Source organism: Triturus cristatus, chromosome 5_2 (genome assembly GCF_964204655.1).
Source record: "Triturus cristatus chromosome 5_2, aTriCri1.1, whole genome shotgun sequence".
NCBI lineage: Eukaryota > Metazoa > Chordata > Amphibia > Caudata > Salamandridae > Triturus > Triturus cristatus.
This window is the reverse complement of record NC_140588.1, coordinates 1,017,523,233-1,017,543,719: the sequence shown is the minus strand read 5'-3', so window position 1 is coordinate 1,017,543,719 and position 20,487 is coordinate 1,017,523,233. Positions and strand designations below refer to the sequence as shown.

The 20,487-nt window shown below is 47.8% G+C and overlaps 1 protein-coding gene across 1 annotated transcript in view; it reads left to right on the top strand.

Moving 5' to 3' along the window:
* LOC146829599 (hemicentin-1-like) overlaps positions 1-20,487 on the top strand; it is a 454,493-nt gene that overhangs the window by 161,155 nt on the left and 272,851 nt on the right. The window contains exon 3 of the mRNA XM_085608301.1: positions 2,512-2,796. Coding sequence (XP_085464427.1) covers positions 2,512-2,796 — 285 coding nt within the window. The remainder of the gene's footprint in view (positions 1-2,511; positions 2,797-20,487) is intronic.

Here is a 20,487-nt window from a genome sequence, read left to right as displayed (position 1 = left end):
AAAAGTTAATGTCAACCTTTTTAAATACACTGAACCCTGCCCTCTGGGCTGTCCCCAAGGGTGACTTATATGTATTAAAAAGGATGGTTTGGGCCGGGAAAAAGGTTTGTTTTGCCAGGCGGAGATGGTTGTTTTTAAACTGCATGCAGAGGCCATATTGGTTGAGTTGAGACATGTTTAAAGTGCAACTTAAGTGGGAGGCACAATGAGTGCTGCAGGCCCACTGGCAGCATTTAATTTACAGGCCCTGTGCACAGGTGGTGCCACTTTACTAGGACTTACAAGTAAATTAAAAATTCCAGTTAGGTATAAGCCAATTCTACCAGGTTTTGAAGAGAGAGCACAAGCACTTTAGCACTGTTTAACAGTGGTAAAGTGTGCAGAATCCTAAAGTCAGCGAAAAATGAAGTCAGCAAAACATGACGGTGAAGGCAGAAAGGTAGGGGGAAAACCACACTAAGGATTCCAGGCCTAACAATTATTATTAATAATAATTACATTATTATTATTAGTAGTAGTAGTAGTGTAGAAGTAGTAGTATATTTCATTAATATCAATCAGATTTAATTGATTTAATATCATTAACTAACATAATGAATATATTTAATATAATATCAATTATTAGTATTATTAAGATGTTTGTAAAACTGGCGGCAACATTGTTATTGCCTCTTTGTTAGCATTGATCACTCCTGCAGCGTTTAGCTACTGAAAATGTTTATGATAATTACCGGCAGGTGTAGCTGGAAGTACATTTGCATAATTGGTCCCATCGCCTAACCGCTTATTTATAAATGCTTGGAGCAGAAACATGTCTGGATTATTCTTAACCACATTATGCATGCTCCTTCTGGTGCTTATTTCTGAGCAGAAAGTAAAAAGTTCTGCGATTTGAAATCAGTTGCATGTGCTACTCTGTAGAAGTGACAAATTCTCTCCTCTGCTAACTTCAGGCAGAAACTACTGCAACTTGATATTTACAAAATCAAATCATCCAGTCACCAAAGCTCCGTGATTTAAATATTTGTTGCTGGCTGATGATGATCTAATATGCAGTAACTGTGATGCCCAATACCATGCAAGAGTAATGCTTGATTGACTGGACCACCCAAACTTGTCTGATGGACAAAGGGGCATATTTACAAGGGCATTGCGCCACCGAAACTCCATTTTCTCCAACGTTCCTGTGGCGCAATTACATATTCCATATGTACAAAGCGGCATTAGGCTACTTTGTGCTGCTTAATGCCTCTTTGTAAATATCGTCCCCTTTCATGCAGGTATCTGCGTGAAAGGAGCGTGCAATGGGTTTTGACACTGACCCAGATTTACAAGGATCTGAGGCAGCAGCAAAAACTAACACCACTGAATAGCAGGCATTAGATTAGCGCAGCGAGAATAAATACTTTTATTTCTCTTTGTTTTTGCTCCTTCTCTGCAGAAAGAGCAAATCGCCTTTAAAGAATGTTTATGTGCAGGAAGGTGTCCCTTTCTGCACATAAACAAACATTCCTGGTGCAAGGGTGTATGTGTTGGTGCTAGGCAGCTTTTTTAGTGCCAGTGCAAGGAGAAACACAGGGGTGTGCCGTATTCTTGTAAATACGGCACATCCCTGCATTTTTTAAATGACACAATGCGGCGCTGCTAAATTGTGTGCAGCGCCGCACTGTGCCATTTCCTTGTAAATATCCCCCAAAGAGTCATATGTGCTGATGTCGTTTTGCACTTGTACAGGCATTGCTACTAATGCCTCTGCAAATGCAGAGTGACATTTAACCATATTCCAAAATGCGCTGCACTGGGAAATTTGTGAATGACGCCTTCATGTTTGTGCTGGAATAGTACCTTCATTGCATCCTTAAAAATTTGTTTGATTGTCATGTAGAGTAGCCACGGCTGAAAATATGAATTATGCTGGAGTAATTAAAGTCATTTTGGTAATTTTGAGGTACTCTTGTGACGCAAAATTACAAACAATTACATAATTGTGTCCACTCCCGTTATTCAAAGTATTTTGTGGAAAATACGCCACCGCAAGAGCACAGAAACAGAGCGCAAGCTGCTGCTTTTCCTGTTCAGTTGCATTTAGAGCTACTTTTCTGAACGCAAAATACATCCTCGGTCCATTTTGGACGCAAGGGTGTATTTTGTTCTAAGGAAATAGAGCTGAATGCTGGGTTATGCTCCAAGCGTAACTCTGTGTAATCTTACATAGTTTTACTGTAATTACACTACAGCAAAGGAAGTGTAGGCACTGTGCAAACCCAGCATTGTGCTGTAACCGAGCCACTGACCCTAGAGCTACTATTAAAATATCTTACAGTTTCCACATTTCTGCAGGCTCCTCATTATTACAATTTTCCATGCAATTATTTAAAGTAAAAAATAGCATATTTGTAATGACTAATATAGAGGGAGTGGATACTGGTTACAACCATAACAAATTAAAAAGTCTAGTTTTCAGTTTTCTTTATATCTAAATTAACCTTTTCTGCTTTTTTGACATTGTAGTTGCTGTGACTAAACCTGTTATCCAGCCGACAGGATCCTTGTTTGAAGTTTCAGAAGGAACTACGTTGAGGTTTACATGTCTCGCTGAAGGATCACCTCCTATTACATACAGATGGAATAAGCGAGGGGCGGGAGGAACCAGAGACCTCCTTCTGACAAGTGGATCTTCCTTCATTATTGAAAGCGCTCAGACTTCTCATTCTGGGGACTACTACTGTGAAGTGGAGAACAGGATCCCGGCAAAGACAACCCAGCAAAGTCAAGTGTTCCAGCTCAGTATCACAGGTTAGAAGCGCAATTACACAGCACCATAGCCCTCAAGAAAAGGGACAAGTTTGAGAACACTGAATATTGTGTGCAATTTCTAGGAGAACAGTGGTGTCCAAAAATTTGTAAAAAATAACAGATTCCTTGCCCGCATATTTTGAAGTTTAACCGCCATATTTAGTGTACCCATGTTGGCACACCTGCCCTGGTAGAGATTCCTCTGGCTACATCTTTGACTCCGCCTGGGTTCGATGTAGTTCCATATGACATGGTGGTGGATCTTCTGCCCAATCAAGGTTGTCCCACCACTGTATCCGGATGTCCTTTGGAGTTACTTCTGTGATGGTGTGCTTGAAATTGGTTTTAGGTTTACACAAAAGGGTACGTCTTCTATCCTTAACATTCTGGGAAGTACCATAGATGGTGGCTCTGAAAATGTACCAGCACTTTGGAGGTTATATTTGAAGTGGTAACATTTCATGGTGTAAATTCCACTTGCAGGAATGGGCAGTGTTAGACTTCCCACTAGATATATGCCTCGGAAAAGTAGCTATTTCCATAGTGGGAAGCACACCCTTCTATCATAAAACACTAAATACGGCAGATTCCTCGCTCATGCTTGGCAGAGATAAAGGTTCTATCAAATGGGCAGTTGCCAACTGCAGCCTGATTCAGGACATATGAGTAGATGTGAGGACTACTCATTGGCTTCTAAAACAAAATAGAGAATCAGCGCATGTCCATATTTATACAGAGTGTTACTGAAGCTAAATAATCTGTAGACAATGCTATTCTTGTAGATAACGTGGCCAAGCAAGAAGGAGGATTAGACGCTGCATAAACATTTGCTTGAGTAGAGCTTTCCCAGTAAAGTAGGGAGGAAAATTGAGTGATGGGCAAATTGGAGACCATTCCAGAATCTGGGTCCAAAATTAGTAAAGCTCTTGCTCCCTTCTGCATTTACCACCATGTTCAATAGGATTGCCCATCCTACTGAAGTCTTACAATGCATCATAAAGTCTACACCAAGGAGGGATACAGATATGTGTGTGTGTAGCTTTGAATATTTTTCATAAATTACTACATGTTCCATAGCTGCACATGCTTACAGTTAACTTCAGATCACTCGGAATGGCACGTGCCATTGATTGCAGATCGCATTCAATTTTTGAGGTGTGCCACAGAACTCCTTAGCATTTGCAAAGCTGTATAGTTTGCAGGAACAGTGATGTTTTCAATACATTTTTTTAAGTGAAGGATATATGTGAACAGTCTTGGTTGTAAGGGCAGATAATTCTAAACACTATGCACATATTGTAGGATGAGAATATTTGCTTTCTCTTACAGTTTTTCGATTGGCTTTTATGAGTAAGTGTTAATCTCCAGCCAGCAATGAGTCTTAGTTGTTGGCAAGAAAGTCCTTGTAAATAAACAGCTCAATGCAGGCTTGTCTGGTAGCCACTCCAGATCTGTTAGGGTGGGGCTATGCCCTTGAAGACTGCTTTAAAGGAGCTAAAGTGGAATCTGGTAAACCAGTCAGCATCCCATTCTCTCCATCAATGTGGAAATGCAAAATGCTTGTTCAGTGCAGCAAAGGTTTCTGGGAGGCAGTGGTGGATTTAGCTCCCATAAGCGTCTCAGCTGGTACCAGGCACTTGTGCTAACAGGGTCCTTAAATGAGATGCCAGAGAAAGTAAAACAGTTCCTCAGTTAGAAGCACTGGCTGAGGATGGATTAAAAGACCCCAGGATTCATGACTGTCAGTCAATATTGAATGTTACTTTTTATTTTGTTTGTAGTTCTAACGGGTTCAGCTTGAAGCAAACAGCAGGCATCCTATATTAGGTGCCTCTCCCAGTCACTATCAGAGGTAAGCAATTTTCAGGAAGTGTCTAAACTAAACGAGGAAACGGAAGAGACTGAACAGTGTGATCAGTTCCCTTCACATATATCTCCTCTCATGTATTCGCAGCCCCCCTCCATCACTTGGTATAATACTCACCTGCTGGATATAGAGGTGGTTACACGAGAAATCGGCCCCTATAAGGAGAGTCCCAGCAAAATCAGGATCACTGATGTCAAGGGACGTATGACACAAGAGGGCGGGGCAGGGAAAGCGGGCTCGGCGGTGACAGAGATTGAAACACGGAGAAAAGACGCCACAGGAACAGAAGAACACCAAGAGGATCAGGAAGCCATAAAAGAGTCCATTTAAAGTATCAAAGTTTTTAACAGCTCCACAGAAGACTGCGGCTCCAACAAGAGGGAGGCTACCGGACACTTCAAAGAAGAAGAAGCCAGGAGAAACGTCAACACAACACCACAGAACAGGCGAGAAGTACCCCGCCAAGCCCCTGGAGGGACGTGGCTCTCCCAGGTGCGTGGGCAACTGAGGGGAATAATTAAGGGCACAGCAAAAAGGACCTAGGAGAAGGTCCAGGGAGGGAGAAATGTGAGGGGATAAAAGGAAGGACGGGAAAGAAATCCAACAGATCACCGAATGTTGGGGCTTGGTACCTTTTCTTTTGCTTCTTTCAGATCTTCCCTCCTTCACACTTGAAACACGTTCTGGTGTGGTGCATTTTGTTTTTGTATGAACACGTCCCTCCCTCCCACCCTTTATATACAAATAAAGAAGGAACCTCTTTTAATCAAGCACACTTACCTGAGCCTTTCTTTGTCCAAGGGGCGACAGTGGCCTGGAAGACTCCTGTGGGGACTGACAAAGAAGACCCTGTGAGAAAGGAGGTCAAAGAAAAGACATTAACTATACTGAAAAGACCGATTGAAATACTAAATAAAACATATAGAGAATTTGATTATATATTGAGTGTCCTTGTCAATGAAAACTCTCACACTTGGTGGAAAATGCGGGCAACACTACATTAGGATACATAATGGAGAACCTAATAAAACAACTAGTACATGGCCAAGAAAAGCTGGAATGGACTATAGAGAGCCAAGCCATAGAGATATGTTCAAAGACTCGTTAACGCAACAGGTGGAATGTATTCAGAGGGTTGCAGAAGGCCAAGCAAAATCACACACAACCCAACAAAGTCGCCAAGGGACACACGTAGGGTACCCCAACATTTCCCTACAGAAGTACCAGCCTGGTGAAGATCCAGATGCTTTTCTTATGAATTTTGAAAGGGATGCACAGGCCCGTGGATGGCCAGAGGCTAAATGGCCATTTTGTTTAGCCCCTTTGGAGGCCCAGGCTGCGTATCAAGTAGCAAATCCCACAGGGAATACACCCTATAAGGAAATCAAAGAAGTCATATTGGATCATCTGGGTATGGACCCAGAAGCATACAGGGTAAAGTTCAGGAAGGAACGTGGTAACCCTGGGGATACTCCAAAGACATTATTTTTTAGGCTGAAAGCCACTGCGGATAAATGGTTAAGGCCCCAAGGGAACAGCAAAGAGGAAATAATGGCCCTTATTTACTGAGAGCAGTTTTCAGAGGTCCTACTGACGCCCACACAGAGATTGCTTAGACAGCAAACTCACCTCTCCATAGAGCAAGCCTTAGACATGACTACATCCTTTGCTCAGGCCCAACCAAAACCCATTGTGTACGAAAAATGAGAAACCCTCACGTTTTGTCACAGGGCGTGTCCGGACTTAAAAAAAAAATTACACCTCCTAAGGAATCAATAAAGGACCGACCGTCTAAAGTCGATACCACCCTATTCAGAGGGCCCCACTGCTATGAGTGCAGAGAGTGGAGCCATATAGCCAGATCCTGTCCTCAAAGGGAAACCGTCGAGGAGCAGATGGACGTCAGCTGTATACCTAGAACCATTCTATATACTGAAGAATGCGGCTCTTGCTTTTATGTAAGTCTTCCACTGAACGAAAAAGACGTTAAAGCCTTACTAGACTCACGATGTAGACATTCCGTCATACAAAGCATATTAGTTGAGGTATCTCAAATCTGTTCAGGGGAACAGATACCTATACATTGTGTACATGGAGATGTCAGAGGATACTCCGTAGCTAAGATTCCTATTACTCTATCTAATGGAGTTTCACTACAGGCTAAAGTGGGAGAATTGAATAATCTCCCTGAACAACTTATTCTAGGCACGGACAATCCTGAATTTTTTACCCTACTCAGCAAAACGCTAATGGAGACTACTGTCCCCACAATAAACCTACTCACTCAGGCCATATGGCTTTCTGACAGGTCATTTCGGTATGCCTAACTACAGGATCCCACTCTCTAAAATGCGTGGCAACAGACAAGAACTCCCATGTCCCCGCTCTCTTATCCCTACTTCATGGTCAAGAACAACCTACCAAACTGAGTAGGGACCAGGATGACCCACCACAGATAGTAGTTCCCCAAAAATCCGCGAACAAATCCAGTTCTTTGCTCATTCCCATCTCGTAGCAGGCCATAGCGGTGCCGCAAAGACAACCCAGGATATACTACAATATTTTTATTGACCTGGTATGTTTGCCACTCTAAATAGGTATTGCTGGGAATGCAAAATAAGTCAAAAGAAGAACCCCTCTAAACCTCTTCCCATTCCATTACAACCTTTGCCCATTATCAACAAACCCTTTGAGAGAATAAGCATGGATCTAACCCCTCCCAAAACCAAAAAAAGGGTACTTATACATACTAGTCATAGTTGAATATGCAACCAGATACCCCAAAGCATTTCCTTTGCGGACACCTAATACAAAGAATATTTGTGAGAAATTACTTGAGCTGTTTTCTAGAGTTGGGTTTCCCAGAGAGGTGTTAACAGATCAGGAAACCCCCTTTGTCTCTTGTCTCATGAGACAGGTGTGCAAAACCTTGAACATCAGCCAAATAAGAACATCTGTATACCATCCCCAAACGGATGGCTTATGTGAAAGGTATAATGCTACCCTTAAGCTTATTCTCAGAAAAATGTTAACAACAGAAGGGAGAGACTGGGATATTCTATTACCCCGTGCTCTCTTCGTCATTAGAAGCCAGGTCCAGAGTAGTCTGGGATATTACCACTTTGAACTCCTTTACGGGAGACAACCCCGAACCCTGCTAGAAATGACAAGGGAAGAATGGGAACAAGAACAACAGAAAGACACTCAGAGTCTTCTTGAATATACCCAGGGGTTACGATCTCGTATCCAGAAGTTACGAGATTTCGCCTATGCCGCCTTGGAATAAGCACAGAGAAAACAACAAGTATATTATGATAAAGGGAAGATATGGCGCCATTTAAAGGTCTATGATTGGGTAATTGCTCTTTTACCATCCACCATACCCTATAAGCACGCAGAATGAAAGGATCCTTATGAGATTATTGAAAAGATAGGCCTTACTACCTATTGGTTACGGCTTACTGATACCATAACTCAAATATACCACATAAATCTTTAAAAAAAATGACTAGGGCCCCTTCCTAAAACATCCCACTTAAACCTTCCGGATATAACCCCTACCCCTTCTTCTGTAATTCAACTAAACATAAATGAGAAACTAACACAAGAACAAAGGGCTTCCCTTGATAACCTCTTAAGTACCTTTTCTTCCATCTTTTCCGATCTCCCTGAAAAAACAACATTGGTCGAGGACTCCATCATTACTCCCCAAGGGAAGGTTATGAAACAGCGTCCTTATAGGATTCCAGCAGCCAGACGAGATGCCGTTACAGCAGAGATAGAGAACATGTTACAACTCAAGGTTATAAAGCTGTCTTGCAGCAACTAGTCCTCTATTGTGATAGTTCCAAAACCGGATGGTACGATCCGTTTTTGTATTGATTTCAGAGCTGTCAACGCTATCTCCGATTCTGATTTGTATCCACTACCAAGAGTTGATGAATTGATTGGGAAACTAGGCGAAGCCCAATACATATCCATGCTTGAAATCACTATGGGCTACTGGCAGGTTCCACTCAGACAAGAAGACCAAGAAAAAACCACCTTTAGCATCCCAACGGGATTATATAAATTCACTGTATTGCTGTTTGGGCTGCATGGAGCCCCTGCAACTTTCCAAAGGCTCATGAATAAGGTGGTCTACTTCCATCAAGCCTATTCATCAGCCTATATTGACAACATCATAATATTTAGTCCCAGCTGCGAACAACACCTTATTCATTGCACAGAGGTATTCCAAGCCCTAAAAACCGCAGGCCTACATGTCAACCCTAAGAAGTCCAGAGTAGGATTTAATAAAGTCAGATATTTAGGCTATCTGTTAGGGTACAGTGTTATTGCACCCCAACAAGAGAAGGTTAAAGCGATTCTCGATACCCCCTTCCTAACTACAAAAAATGGTACAGTTCCTGTTGGGTCTGCTAGGTTATTACCATCGATTTATATCCAACTACTCTGAAATCGCATCCCCATTAACTGATTTACTGAAGAAGGATGTAAAAAGTAAAGACCTGCTGAACCCCTCACAGGCTGCAAGGGAGGCATTTTACAATCTCAAACAGGCCTTAACCACTAGCCCAGTACTCATTTCACCCAACTTTAAAGAATCCTTCATTCTACAAACAGATGCTTCGGTTCTTTCCCAACGAACCAAAGATGGTATAGAACTTCCTGTGCTCTTCATCAGTAGGAAATTATTCCCCAGGGAGACAACATTTTCCACTGTGGAAAAAGATTGTCTCGTCATTAAGTGTGCGATAGACAAATTACAGTGCTACCTAGAAGGAACCCCCTTTACCCTTCATACGGATCACGCCCCTCTATTGTGGATGAGCCGCAACAAGAGTAACATCCCCAGTGTTCTACACTGGTGTTTGTCCTTACAATCTTATATGTTTGACGTGCAACATCGTAAAGGCTCTGAGAACAAAAATGCAGATTTCTTATCACGCATTTCTCATTTCCCCGAATGGGAGAAGTCTGGAGGTGGGGTGTGTCAGGAAGTGTCTAAACTAAATGAGGAAATGGACGAGCAGGGTGATCAGTTCCCTTCACATATGTTTCCTCTCCTGTATTTGCAGCCCCCCTCCATCACTTGGTAAAACATTCACCTGCTGGATATTAAGGGGGTTATGAGGTTGAACTTCATATCGCCAATGTGTTCATAGAACCAGATATCCTGACTGGTTTCCAAAGGCCCTATGGGCTGTATGTAAAGATTTTACAGTAAGGGTACATGTGTGGAATACTGGGCATCCACACAGATATCAGGAAGGATGGTGATCTGGAATCCTCCATTTGAGGAAGCCACTAATGCTGATGATGTCAATCAGTTTTTAATGATGGACCATGCATTGACTTCATGGCCTCACCTTCAGAAGGAAGGCAGTCATGCAGTTATTGGCTGGTGTCAGAGTGTGGTCATATTTACCAAGACTGCCTACAAGACATGCTGTACCATGCTGTACCATTCTGACCTTTTGCAATTTGACAATATAACCTAAGTACAATCCATCATAATATTTACGGCTTTCATTAAAAATAAATGTGATTCATGATTGAGCCCTCTTTTAGATCCAGATGCTGCTGTTTCAACAACACCCAATCCACATACAGGAATAGGTAGCAGAGAATGAATGATCACTACAGAGAACTCTCAGGGGAATATTCTCAAGAATGTGTGATAACTACCGCAAAATCAGCTTAACGCAACTCTTCACATCGAAGTCTATCACGGTAAAATAACTGTGTTAACATGGTATTCACAAGCCTGCGTCACCATGCGATAGTCCCACGACAACTCGTCAAATGATCGCGCTAAAATCAATGCGACTCCGCAAAAATGCGAAACACCAACGCGAAAATAGTAGCGATGAGGCCAATCGCGATACAAAAATCAGCGATAACCATCGATAGATCTGCAATTCCCACGTGTCATGCGGGAAAATGCACCATAAAAGCAGAGTACAAAAACGTTGAGATGACAATGTACGAGCACAACCCCACATTTGTGACGTAGAACAAATGACCATTGTCCCGCATCAAATAGGCATCTCCTCACAGTCACAATGTACATTGACATTCAGTCTGCATGTAAACTGCACCAATGCAGACACATGCATGGAACACACGTGAAACCCCATCTCCCCTTTGCATTGCAGAGGGACAGGCAACCCCTTCCGCACACAGATGTGTCATGCCGATGATCAATCTAATATGACAACATGGTCGAATGTAGGGGCAGTGACTCCCGCTTCCATACATGTTGCCCATGTTGTGGGACTTGAGTCACAGGGGGCATCCCTGCATCAATGTGGTACATAACTGACCCCAAAAGGAGCCCTGTCGTCACCTGAAGGTCACAAATGGCATCCAAAATGGAATGATCTTGGACACATGTGAATCGCCGAGAGTGGGATACCCTACTAATTATGACACACAGAACTGGCAGTTCGAATACATGACACCCCAAACAGCCTCTCTGCACATAGGTGACACACCCACCATCCATGAACGCATCATAAAATGGTTATCAACACATGTTGCACTCACACTTGTCTGAGTGATGTGCCTGTACAGATGAGTGACATGCACTTATGGAATGTCATTTTGGAATGCATTTATTTGCACATGCTGTGCTTGTGGCTATCCTGTACTGTCCCATGATTGCCAATGACTGTCACAATGTCACAATGTGACATGCTCATCTGAAGAAATGTACAATGATGGTGTCCCTGCGGGCTATACCTGCTGCAGCTGCAGTGAGGTGTGGTCCACCTGCCTCATCTTCATCATCATCGTCCGGTGCCTCTGGGACTGGTATCCATGGTGCCTTGCTGAGTACACATATATTGTGCAATACACAACATGCAACGATCATGTTGCACACAATGTCTGGGCTGTACAGGAGCCTGCCACCTGTGATGTCCAGGCACCTGAAACGTGACTTCAACGCGCTAAATGTGCGTTCCACAATGCCCCTGGTGCGTTTGTGCGCCGCATTGTACTGCCTCTGGGGCTGTGTGTTCGAGGCTCGGAGGGTTGTCATCATCTAAGAGCAGCGTGCATATCCTTGGTCACCTGTGACAGTGCAGAGAGACATGAGTCAACAGTTGGTTCTGCATGATGTGTTGGCAGGCTCACTGGTTCATTGGTGTGTGATATGTGTGACCTTGTGATTCCTGTATGACATGTACTGCTTGTTACAAATGAGCGGCATCAATGTGTATTACGTAGCCTCACTGCTGCTCCTCCCACCCCGAGCCTATTCACTAGTGTGCGCAGCGCGGTTTCATCAGTTGCACCCCTACGGTACACCATTGTCATGCCCGTCTGCGCATGTCCACAAGCTTGACAATGACACAGTGATGTGCGCTGAAGGTGGGTGGCCACGTGTGTGTAGGCCTATGGTAAGGACAGGGCAGACACAGAGGTAGAGTTCATGCCTAGCTGAACTCACCCTGCGGTTGAGGGTAGACCTTTGGTTTATGGTGCGGAAATAGCGACACACACAACAGTTGGCATGTATGATCCCAGACCCTGGGCGGGCTTGGTCACCCTCATATACCCCTCGGCTGAGGCTGCACTCTGTGGGCATGCTACATAGCAACATTGCAGATTGTGTGACGGGTGGCGCAGACACTACACTAGAGACACATACATCAGTTACCTCTTTGTCAAGGCCTAAACTCAACCACACGCAGAGCCATGTGTCGAATAACCACACCCCTACGCCATACTTCCGTAGGCCCGTCCACTCACTTACACGCACAGGGGGGTCGGACACAGCCACATGTCCCAGGTCTACCCAACTGCCTGAGGTGACAAGGTTGCGCATGCTGTACACAGCACAATGCCCAGCTGCTCCGCCCACCCGCGCACTTGGCCTTAAATGGCGACCGTGCGACGCAGGTGAGTGTGACCCACTTGTGGGACACCCCCGCGCCGCACGGCCACCAGCTGCTGCGTGTGCCCCTTGCCTGCCCTCTGCCTCACTGCTGCCTCGTTCGCCGGTTGCCGGCTGCCGCCGCTGCGGCTGTTTTTGCCCTTGTTTTGTCACGAATTTGTGCCCGTTTTGTATAACTTTCTTTTTTTTCCTTGTTTTGTCACGAATTTGTGCCTGTTTTGTATAACTTTCTTTTTTTCCTTGCTTTGTTGTGAATTTGTGCCTGTTCTGTTTAATTATTATTTTCCCCGTGTTGTGGTTTCCTTCCTTGCTGCCCGCCTACCCCTCCGCCCTCCCTTCCCGCCACCGCCGCTCTTCCCCGCCCCTTTTTCGATTCTGTACCCTCCCCGCTCCCGCCTCCCAGCTGCTCCGCCCACCCGCGCACTTGGCCTTAAATGGCGACCGTGCGACGCAGGTGAGTGTGACCCACTTGTGGGACACCCCGCGCCGCACGGCCACCAGCTGCTGCGTGTGCCCCTTGCCTGCCCTCTGCCTCACTGCTGCCTCGTTCGCCGGTTGCCGGCTGCCGCCGCTGCGGCTGTTTTTGCCCTTGTTTTGTCACGAATTTGTGCCCGTTTTGTATAACTTTCTTTTTTTTCCTTGTTTTGTCACGAATTTGTGCCTGTTTTGTATAACTTTCTTTTTTTCCTTGCTTTGTTGAGAATTTGTGCCTGTTCTGTTTAATTATTATTTTCCCCGTGTTGTGGTTTCCTTCCTTGCTGCCCGCCTACCCCTCCGCCCTCCCTTCCCGCCACCGCCGCTCTTCCCCGCCCCTTTTTCGATTCTGTACCCTCCCCGCTCCCGCCTCCCAGCTGCTCCGCCCCCCCGCGCACTTCGCCTTAAATGGCGACCGTGCGAACGCGCAGCGGCCACGCGCAGCGGGCGCGCCGACTGCGCGCCGAAGGTGCGCCAAAGGTAAGCCCGTCTGCGCCCGTCCACGCCTGGACCGCGCCCAGTGCCAGGACCCCTGGCCCACGAGGACCCCGACCGACCCGCCTGACGTACTCCGCCGCCACCCTCACCGCTCTCAACACCGGCCGACTCCCAGAATGCCATCAAGCCACTCCACGACGTACCCACGGACCCTTCAGCTGCCACGCCTGCAAGTTCACTTGCATCCGGACCTGCCTCGCACCAGCACCCACCAAGCCGAACACCAGCAGCACCCACCTCAAGTGCATCCTGCTCAACACCCGCTCCGTCCACAGACACGCCATCGAACTTTGGAACCTCCTCGACACCACAGCTCCAGACGTTGCCTTCCTCACGGAGACCTGGATGAACGCCTCTTCAGCTCCCGACATCACCACCGCCATCCCAGAGGGCTACAAGATCGTCCGGAGGGACCGCAACGCCAACCAGATGGGAGGAGGCATCGCCATCATCCACAGGAGCACCATCCGTCTCACGACCAGCACCGACAACACCCTGACCAGCGCCGAACACCTGCATTTCCAGATCCACACCAACCCGAACACCACCCTCAGAGGCACCCTGATCTACCGACCCCCTGGACCACGCACACAATTCAGCGAGGACATCGCCGACTTCGTCAGCCCGCATGCCCTCCCCTCCGCTGACTACATCCTCCTGGGAGACCTCAACTTCCATCTGGAAAATAACAACGATCGCAACACCAGCACCCTGCTCGACAACCTCGCCAACCTGGGACTCAAGCAGCTGGTGACCACCCCCACCCACCTCGCCGGACACACACTCGACGCTGTCTTCTCATCCAGCAAGGACATCAACTTCAGCCACGCCACAGAGCTTCAATGGACGGACCACAGCTGCGTCCACTTCACCTTCAAGAAAACGACGACCCACCAACACCAGCAACAAGCCGCCCGCAGAAGCTGGAACAAGATCACAGCAGACCAGCTCGCCACCTCCCTGAGCCAGCACCCCCCTGCCAGCTCAGCGAACCCCAGCCAGGCCGCCGACAACCTCACGAAGTGGATCAGCAACTGCGCGGACGAACTCGCCCCACTGAGGACCCCGCCCAGCAGACCCGGCAGCAAGAAAGCCCCATGGTTCACCGACGAACTCAAGAGCTCCAAGAAGAACTGCCGAGCCCTCGAGAAAGTCTGGAGAAGGGAACCGACACTGGACAACAGGACCTCCTTCAAACTTGCCACCCGGAAACACCACCAGCTGATCCGCGCCGCCAAGAAAACAGCATTCAAGGACCGGTTGGACAACAACGCACACAACTGCAAGGAACTCTTCAACATCGTGAAAGAGCTCTCCAACCCCAGCGCAGGAAACAACGACATCACCCCATCGCAAGACCTCTGCAACTCCCTCGCTTCATACTTCCACAACAAGATCGCGGACATACACAACAGCTTCAACAACCAACCGACGCACACCATGACCGAGCAACCACCCCCCACCACCACCCTCCACGCCTGGACCCCGATCAGCACCGAAGACACCATCCGCACGATGAACTCCATCCACTCCGGATCACCGACCGACCCCTGCCCTCACCACGTCTTCAACATGGCCGACGCTGTCATCGCACCCCACCTGCGAGACATCATCAACACATCCTTCGACACCACCATCTTCCCTGAGAGCTGGAAACACGCCGAACTCAGCGCTCTACTCAAGAAACCAACAGCGGACCCCACCGACCTCAAGAATTACCGCCCCATCTCGCTCCTCCCGTTTCCAGCCAAAGTCATCGAGAAGACCGTCAACAAGCAGATGGCCGCTTTCCTCGAGACAAACGGATCCCTCGACCCCTCACAGTCCGGCTTCCGAGCCAACCACAGCACCGAGACCGCCCTCATCGCCGCCACCGATGACATCCGAGCCCTGATGGACAATGGAGAAACAGCGGCCCTCATCCTCCTAGACCTCTCCGCGGCATTCGACACGGTCTGCCATCGAACCCTAGTACGGCGCCTCAGCAACATCGGAATCCAGGACAAGGCGCTGGAATGGATCATCTCCTTCCTCGACGGAAGAACACAGAGAGTCCGCCTACCACCGTACAAGTCAGAGGCCTCCGGAGTCATCTGCGGCGTCCCCCAAGGATCATCTCTGAGCCCCACCCTCTTCAACGTCTACATGAGCCCCCTCGCGGCCATCGTACGCAAACACAACCTCAGCATTATCTCCTACGCCGACGACACCCAGCTGATCCTCTCCCTGACCAACGACCCCGCCGCCGCCAGAGCCAACCTGCACGAAGGGATGAAAGAGGTAGTCGAGTGGATGACGACCAGCCGCCTGAAACTGAACTCGGACAAGACGGAGGTCCTCATCCTGGGCTCCTCTCCCTCCGCCTGGGACGACTCCTGGTGGCCCCCCGCCCTGGGCACCGCACCCAAACCGACAGACCATGCACGCAACCTGGGCTTCATCCTGGACTCCTCCCTCTCCATGAGGCAAGTCAACAACGTCTCCTCGGCATGCTTCAACATCCTACGCATGCTACGGAAGATCTTCTGGTGGATCCCCACCGAGACCAGGAAGACCGTCACCCAGGCCCTCGTCACCAGCCGACTGGACTACGGCAACGCCCTCTATGCCGGTACCACCGCCAAGCTCCAGAAAAGACTCCAGCGGATCCAGAACGCCTCAGCCAGACTCATCCTCGACATCCCACGAACCAGCCACATCTCCGGACATCTGAGAGACCTTCACTGGCTCCCCGTCAACAAAAGAATCACCTTCCGCCTCCTCACCCACGCACACAAAGCCCTACACGACCAAGGCCCGAGCTACCTCAACAGCCGAGTCAACTACTACGCTCCCAAACGCCACCTCCGATCAGCCAACCACGCCCTCTCCGCCGTCCCCCGCATCCGAAAAGCGACTACAGGAGGAAGGTCCTTCTCCTACCTGGCCGCCAAGACCTGGAACTCCCTCCCGACCGACCTGCGCCTGACCCAAGACCACCTCTCCTTCAGGAAGAAGCTGAAGACCTGGCTGTTCGAGCAGTAGCGGCTCCCCCCCCCCCCCCCAGCGCCTTGAGACCCTACGGGTATGTAGCGCGCTTTACAAGTGTCACTGATTGATTGATTCATGTGGTATGGCCTGGGGCCCTCGTGCATACATAATGACCTCACGGACACACTGAGGTCATTTGTGGAACTGGCTACGGGCACGTGCGACCGGCACCTTTTATTGCCAGGGTCACATGGCCAGTGACTCCTGTGCTGGATGGGTGTTGGGTAGTGTAAGCAACCCCTCAGGGGTTGGTTGGTGCTGGCAACAACTACAACAGTGATCAGACAATCTGAAGTTCAAAGTACAAACAGCAAGGGTCCATGACTTGAGCTGCACAGAGTCAGTGGCCCCGGATGCACTGCAGCCGGCACAGGCACACCGGCAAGGGATGGTGACTTGTGCTGCACTGAGATAGGGCCACGAGAGCTGAGCAGGTCCTAGTTGATGTCCAAGGAGAATGTTGTGGAGTGTTACGGGGGACAGTGGAAGGTGTCCATCCAGGGCATGATGCAGAGGGCAGAAGTAAGCAGTCACAGGCATTATGGATTAGTTGAATGCTACAGTCTCCTCTTTCCCACCATGTCAGTATCAGCTATATGATGAAAACAACCCCCAGTCCATAGACTCAGACGCCAACAATGTTCAACAGGAGAGTGCCCATGACTCCCGTGGCACAGAGTCTGCGGTGACGTCTGTACAATGATATGAACTCTGCAATATAAAAATCAAGACTGCGTTCCAATTGTGTGTCCTACTCAACCGCAGTGTTTGCCGGAGGCAGCGGTCAGCGTGGGGAAACCACTGTGCAGCCAGCTCCTCCTGGATCTCTAACACACAGCGTTGAAATAGCATGTGGTGAAGATTCCTGGTTGGCGGAGGTGAAGGCACCAGAGGTGAGCGGGTGTGCACCATGTGACGATGCCCTGTCCTGCCTGGGACGGACTGGATTGGATTTGTCTGAGGCCTGCTGGACCGCTGTGTAGGCCTAAGGCAGAAGTCCGCAAGGGCCCACAGACACGTGTTGTCGGAATGCTATGCACAGAGTTGGTGGCACCACATCAAAGGGAGTATAGGGACTTAAACTATATGATGAATATTTACTCTGCCATCGTGTAATGAAAACTAAGTTCCAAATGTGTAACCTACTTTTTCGCTGTGTATGCCGGTGGAGTGCGTCAACGGGAAAGGAGTGCTGTGGGTCTTGCTTGCAGAGGCCGCGATGGTCTGAGGAGGCTGCCAAGGTTGCGGGCCTCTAGCACAGGCACGTGGTGGGCACTCTTGGAGACACGCCGGTGTTGGCTGGTGAGCAGTGAGGCCTGGATGCGCAGGGGCGGACTTGACTGGTTGGGGGAGCAGTGGCCCGGGCTGCGGCAGGCGCACAGGATCGCAGGCACCGCTGCACACGGCGTCGGCCTCATGGCGGGGTGAGAGGCGCCACCCTGTCAGACACATTGGCCATTCCAGAAGAGAACCACTCCCAGGGCTGCGTGCTTTATATTCACACCCCTACGCTAGCCTAGCGTACGCCGGGTAAGCCCCCTCCGCACACGCTTACAAGGTGGACATAACAAGCTACATTTCCGTTTGAGGGACTTGGATAGGGCTGGCTGTGAGACTTCTCTGACTCTGGTGGTTGTTGGTTGGAATGTCCCAGAGGCCAACAGGTGCAGCACAGCCAGCAGCTTTGTCTGCAGAGGAATGTTGGTGACGTCAGTCTGTGGTCAATGATGTTCAGGATGCATAGGATGGTTGTCCTTTTGAGCCTGTAGTGGGCAATGATATACTCTGGTGTTAAGTCTGTGAGGCTAGTGAGTTTCCTGAAGGTCTGCTGTCTTTGTCTGTGCTGCCTCTGTGGTGGTCTGGGGGGCAGGGAGGGTCCAGGGGTTGGCGGTCCTGGGGGTGGTGGCGGTGGGTGTTGTGGTCCTATTGGGGCTCCGAGCTGCATGATGAGTAGCTCCATGGCATTAGTTGTTCTTCAGGTGTGGCTCCGGGCTGGGCTCCCTTTATGCTGCAGGTTGTCATCCGGCATTGCACCAGGTCAGAGCAGGTGTTAATTTCCTGCTGCTAACGCGCCTTATCGCATGTTTTGTGATCTTATCGCCGATCTGGCTGGTCGTTGAGAAGGTTGCGGAGTGGTGTTGTTGCAGCCTTTTGCTCGGGAACACCTACTCTGCATATCATTAGCAATAGTTCCCAGTCTCATCCATGGTGATGTTTTTTGAGGATGCTATCGCCGGAAAACTGCTGATATCAGCTGTTAGACCCAGCTTGTGAATGGGGCGATAAATTTAGCACGACTTTGGCTGCGCTAAAGTGCCGATAACTCGGTGATAGATCCTTGAGAATATGCCCCTCAAAGTACAAGAGAGTGCGAACCTCACTCCACCAGCGCTCCTTCATCAACAAAAGGTTCAACTTTTATTCATGTACTAACTTAGCTCTTTAAGAATTTGATATTTTTTTGCAGATACATGTCTAGCAATGGCCGAGCCAGGGATTGCTTTGTTTACCAGGTTTGAGATTTGGAGAACCTGATTCGCAAACCTATGTTCACATTATGTGTGCAAAAAGTAGCATTTAATTGTGTAATTTTAGATCCTGATTCACAGTCTCAGGGAATGGAGACATTTACCCCACACAAAGCCACTTATAAAATTTGGGAGTCATTCAGCATTACTGAACATTCCCAGAGGTTTTCACACCCACTTTTCACACTTGTGTCAGGGTCAAAAAAGGCATAGGTCGGTGTGAAAATTGGGTGTCGAAACGTTTAGAATGTCCACTAAGGTAGTTCTCTTAATGGTGATAGTAATTGGCAGGTTTTGGTTGAAGATGAATATACCATTCTTAAGGGAGCTAAACAGGACTCAAACCACTATCCCTCAAATAGTATTACCCGTTAATTGACCCACTGATCTATTGCATGCATTTAGCAAATTGTGCAAAGTTTAATTGCAATCCAAAAGCTATAACCAGATGTATTTGTGAATGAGATTAAATTTGAACCAAAAAGTTTACAATTGAAAGTTTCCACTCACCAAAATTTAAAATGTTGAACCTTTCTTTAAACTCAGTACCTGTAGCAACCTGGTAAAATAAAGTTTGCTAATGCCCCAAGTCTACAAGCTCAGGAATGCGAATCCAATTTAATAGGATGTTGATACTGACAATTTCACCCATTGCCCATAAGCTTCTCCCCCACTTACAATAAAATGCCCTTCAAAATTCTCCTTTAAGAAAGTTCTAAAAATGCTCTTCTTTCCAAAAGGACAAAGGACATTGTCAATTCCAGGGGCCTCTTGGCCGGCTTTCTAAGAGAACTAGTTTTCTTTGGTGGATTGGATTGCACGAAATTCAAATCCATAATTTCACACTATAGTTTAGTGTGAAACGCTGAAATGATTGGAGTGAGGACGCATTTATTCAAAAGCACAGCAAAGAACAGCCTCTCGCTTTCTGTTTGGCTTGTGCTTTTGTGGTAAATGCCACCACTGGCATAATGGCATAATTTATGGGATTTTGTGTCACAAGTGTAATGCAAAAATCCCAAATTTACGTGGATTATGCTAGCATAATTAAAATTTCACCGAGGCCTAATTTCCAAGAAGTTCCAACTGAACGTCTATGCAGCATGACGCAAACCTCTAAGTCAGATTTTTTAACCCACTTTGCGCGTCTCTGAGTGGCTTAAAAAATCTGGAGCAACACAACGCAGAGCAAATCATTGCTTTGCGTTACTCTACCCTGGGTAGGTGTTCCATGGGCATTGCGTGGGTGCTCCCATGCCCCTCCCATGGATTTTGATGCATCCCCAGATTTACAAGAGTTTGTAAATCTGGGAACGTGCTAAAACACCTTCCCTGGGCTGGTACAACGAGGAGAAATATCTCTATTTCTCCTTGTTTCTTCCTCGTTC